This window comes from Coffea arabica, chromosome 3e (genome assembly GCF_036785885.1).
Source record: "Coffea arabica cultivar ET-39 chromosome 3e, Coffea Arabica ET-39 HiFi, whole genome shotgun sequence".
Lineage (NCBI taxonomy): Eukaryota > Viridiplantae > Streptophyta > Magnoliopsida > Gentianales > Rubiaceae > Coffea > Coffea arabica.
The window spans coordinates 3,849,376-3,854,097 of record NC_092315.1 but is presented as its reverse complement, the minus strand read 5'-3'; the positions used below and the strand labels follow the sequence as shown (position 1 = coordinate 3,854,097).

Here is a 4,722-nt window from a genome sequence, read left to right as displayed (position 1 = left end):
CTCTCATTTCTTAGTGAATGATAACTTTTTCAAGTAATAAGTCGTAAGCTTAGTTATACAAGTAGTGAGTTTTGTTATCATATCATGTAAAAAAAATGTTTTATTATCATAAAATATGCTTACTTATTACCAAAAACCCAATCTTACAACTTCTAAAATATGCGATTGGTGATAATTCTAATATTTTTATAATGGGCTCTTTTTTCTATTATATTCTATGATCGGCTGGTTCAAAACATGAAAACATTTTAAATAAAATTAGTTTAAAAAGTAATATTAACTTTTTTTTTTTATGATAGGAAAAAGTTTGAATGTGTTCAACTCCGATATTACAAGCTAGAGACTATAAGTTGCTCGTAAATTGCCCACCAAAACCGTTCTCGGATCGGCAGTAGATTCCATGCGCACGACCTTTTGTGCAGATGTAACACTGAATCCTTGACTTTTTCTTTTTTTTTTATATTAAAATGCATACAGGAGAATTCGACAGAACTCTTTCAACCGTTTCGTTTTTGCTAACAAAATTGCTGAAGTCACTCCTCACGTTCTATTATATATCATCAAAAAAAAAAAAGAAAGAAAAAGAAAAGAATCAGAAGAATAGCTCAATTGTGTACCAATTACATTATTAATGAACTTTAGAAGACTTCACAAATTTATTTTTCTCCAACTTATTCTTCTGATAGAAATGCCCCTAGAGGAGGAGTACAGTCCTACATATCATAATAATAGGTTTTAACTTTTATAGAACATATAAAAGATTCTTCAGTGAAGCAGCGGCTTCAGTGATGGCTAGACTTGCAATCCACAGAACTGGCAGATTCTTCGCTCCAGATGTCATCAGTTGGCTGGATGAGAAGCTTCTTCTTCATGCTTCCATAGGATTTTTCAATTTTAATCACGGGGACGTGACGGATTTTGTCACGATCCGGTCCTCCACGCCCATCGATCCCATGAATTCTTTGGACGATGAATTCTTCAGGCATTCTAATTTCCAACTTTCTCAGTGTTGTAATAAACCTCAACCCATCAGGAATCATCTCCAGTTCTTCACAATACGCGATTGCAAGATGAGATAGGTTAGGCATGGATCCTTCGGCCACCACCCACTTTTCTAAGTTTTTTATACCAATGATCCGCAGAGCTACGAGTTTTGGAAAAGCATTTGCATCAATAATCATCACATTTCTCTCCACCAAGTCCACAAACGCCAAAGTCAGCCTCCTCAAGTTTGGAAGATTTCCCAAGACACTCATTGGATCTCCTTCAATTGAACACCCCTGCAAAAGTAACTCACTGAGGTTCGAGGGGGAAAGGGGTGGTTCAACTTTTTGAAACTCATACCTTCCCCCGATTATGTCCAATTGGTGGAGACAATGGCAGGACAAAAGATCTAGAAAAGGAAGCACTACTTCTTTACCAGAAGCATAAATCACCAATTGAGCCTCCCGTAGCTTGTGTAGGTTGGAATTCAAGTAATTGAGCATCTGAGGGAGATCGTTCTTCTCTTTACTGATATTCATAATTGCATGGAGGAACCTTAGATTATTCAACCCTGACAAATGTTTCAAGTCTCCGACATCATCGTCAAAGCCAACTAAAGTCTCCAGCTTACTTAAGCCAAGAAAACTTACCTCTGTACGGCGGAGGACTCCAGAAAAATACACATGCTTCAATCCTTTCAATTTGCACAAGACATCAGGCACCCTCATCGTTACACTGACTCGTATATCAAGTGTCTCCAGGTACTGTAATTGACCTATGGATGATGGAAGTGTCTCCAAGACACTGTCCTTTACACTGAGGAACCTCAAATTGACCAGCTTCTTTATTCCTTTAGGCAAACCTTTGCCCGTGAAATCATAACCCTCGAATTTGAGAACCTTTAGATATTTGCACTTGTTTGAATCAAATATTACTCGAGGAAATCCACAGCCACCACTTAATGTAAAAGAACGCAGTTGTCCACTGGCTTCCAGTGCCATACTTATCATAGAGTCAACATCACCCAGACCATGCTTTTCATCATCTTCCGTGTGAATGGAACATCTAGGCGTACTGTCGTCGCGCTCTGTAGAATAATCCGACAAGGGGTCATTTCCTCCTCGAAAATCAAGCAACTTGAGAAATTCAACTTCTTTTCCACGGGCCAGGCAGAAGTCCCTCATCAGATCATGAAGGTAGCATGACCTAACCTTTCTCGCTGGCGAGAACTCATACAACTTCACCTGAAGCATTGACCTACTAGCCATCTCGTACAAGTACCTTTCAGCTACATCTGTCAGAGTTTCTCCTTTTCCGCGATGATCTGATGAGACCATCCCTTCTGCTGTCCACATTCGATACAACATCTCTGCATCTATGTCCTCATCCTCACGAAATTGCCCCAGGTAAAGAAAACATGGCTTCAAGTGGTTGGGTAGCTCGTCATAACTCAGAGCCAACACCTGCAACACGGCTCCATACCCTTCTTTGCCACCTTCACTCATCCTTATATACGAATCCACATCATTCTTCACTGTCTCCCACTCCTCGAGTGAAGTCTTTTGACTCAAAACTCCTCCAATTGCAGAGATTGCTAAGGGTAGGTTTCCACACTTGAGAACAATTGCCCTCCCTACTGTTTCCAACCGTGGATCACTTTCACAATCTGCAAGAGAGAAAAATGTAAATTACGTTCCTCTATAATTTGTCAAAAAGATGTACCTTTGTTTTTTTGGATGTGAAAATGTAACTATTCCACTTGGTTTGGAGACTAACGCTTCTAAATTTGCCAAGTAAAAAAAAAGCTAACAGAAATGCATACAGGTATGAACGGCATAGAATCTATAGGAATAAGTATCAAACTTTTTATTCTGTTTTAACTAATGCAAGTCAGATATATGTACTTCACTAGAGAAAAGCTAACCTGCGCCATTTCTTTTGGCAAAAGCTCTCTTTTGAAGTAACTCCCAGCCTTCATCCTCGTTCAGAAGGTTGAGTGGATAGGGGAATTCAACTTCTGCGAGTTTCTGGTTCCGAGTTGTAATCAAAATTTTGCTATCCGCCTCTGCAAATGGAAATGCTACACTGAGACGCTTCCAGTCCTCAATTTCCCACAGGTCATCAAGAACAACTAAGCTTTTTGTCTCTTTCTGCACTCTATAAAGCTCTCCTACCAATTCCCCCTCATCCATCTTCTCAACACTTTCCTTCCTCTGCTCCAGGACAAGCTGCTTCAGAATGTCTCGAAAGACAGTCATCGTATTGCACTGTTGGGTAACGGAAACCCAAGCAAACTGTTTGAAAGCACGTTCTACTTCAATGTGCTTGTAGATCTTCCTGGCAAGAGTGGTCTTACCGAGACCGCCCATCCCATGTACTGAAATAACTCGATGTGATCTAAGTCCCTCATCAGTGATGAGGGACACAAGCTGTCTTATATCATCTTCCATCCCAACAAAATATTCCTCAACGTGATGGGGATAGGTTTGTCTCAGCCGCTGTTGATTCTGATCCAATCTCGCATTGGAACTTTGCCCGTCTTCAGTACTGCTCAATGCTATGACACCATAAGTTTCCAGATTTGTGGTGAGGCTGTTGATTCCTGATTTGATGCTAGCTATCTCTGAACCAACTCTGTGAAGAGATATTCCTTCAGAAATTAGGCACGCAAATCTTCTGAAAGCCTTACGGAAGCCGTGGCCTCTTCTCCTGGATTCGATTTCAACGGCAAACTTCTCCAAGACATCTTCAGTTCTGTAAGCAAGACGCCTGATCTCCCTGACATAATTACGGACTGTCGAATCATTCAATTGCTTTTTGTCGGCGTCTTTCAAGAAACATTGCATCCGTATCAATTCTACTTCAACTTCCTTGACTTGATCCGCCACTCCGCTCAAGAATCTGGCTTCTTCAGCTAACAAATCCTTCACCGTTCCCAAAGCAAAGGAGACAGCTTCGCTACCCATTTTGGTGCAACAAACAAAAATCCACTTTTTTTTTTCTAATTCAATTTGCTCTCTTACGAGCTGTATCTTGGATGATGGATACCCAAACCGATGCAATATAAGTATGAGATTGGTTTGTACGGACTAGAACTTGTCTGAAAATAGTTAGTTGAGACGAAATAATTGAGCAAGGCAATCAAAATAACAACAGAAAAGCATTTGTATTTTATGCGTACCGGAGTAAGAACCCAGATAAGTTTTTCATGACCTGTTGCTACCTTTATGGCAAGCCTGCTGATGCCTTGCACACCAACTTTCAAATGGCATATGTTCCTTTGCTGGGTTGCACGTCACTCTGTATACAACTCAACTCCTTTCTTTCTTTCTTTCTTTGTCATCCAAAGACCTCACAAGAAGCAACAAAATATGCTCGCTTTCTTTCTTTCTTTGTCATCCAAAGACCTCGCAACAAGCAACAAAATATGCTCGCTTGCACGATGATCATCCTGAAACCACTTTAATTGTTCTTCTAGTCGTGCTAAAATATGTTTCTTTTCTTGTCCTGCGTGATTAATTGAGCCAACCACATGTGTGTGGGATCGTAAATAGAAAATTTTGAGTTCTAAACCTTTCACTTTTTTTTTTTTCTAAAAACAAAGCCAGCCAAATAAGTTGTTATGCATGAGCATTAAATCTGACCTTTTAAGAAGTTTGATTATGGAGAAAGGCATTGCAATGGTAGGATGGAACTTTCCTAATTCCTCATAATTAAGAAACCATTAGATTATTTGTT

General features: G+C 39.9%; 1 protein-coding gene across 2 annotated transcripts; it reads right to left on the bottom strand.

Annotated features, from left to right (window-relative positions):
- Positions 1-524: 524 nt before the first annotated feature.
- On the bottom strand, positions 525-4,446 carry LOC140038860 (putative disease resistance protein At1g50180). Of its 2 annotated transcripts, XM_072084407.1 has the most exons (3): positions 2,909-4,445; positions 1,345-2,650; positions 1,152-1,280 (listed from the first exon to the last, which is right to left on the bottom strand). In XM_072084407.1, exons 1-3 carry the CDS (start codon positions 3,948-3,950, stop codon positions 1,253-1,255), a joined length of 2,376 nt encoding a protein of 791 aa, XP_071940508.1. In that variant the 5' UTR covers positions 3,951-4,445; the 3' UTR covers positions 1,152-1,252. The 2 variants fall into 2 exon arrangements, with proteins under 2 accessions (XP_071940507.1, XP_071940508.1); XM_072084406.1 differs by having other exon boundaries at positions 525-2,650; positions 2,909-4,446.
- Between the last annotated feature and the right edge of the window lie 276 nt (positions 4,447-4,722).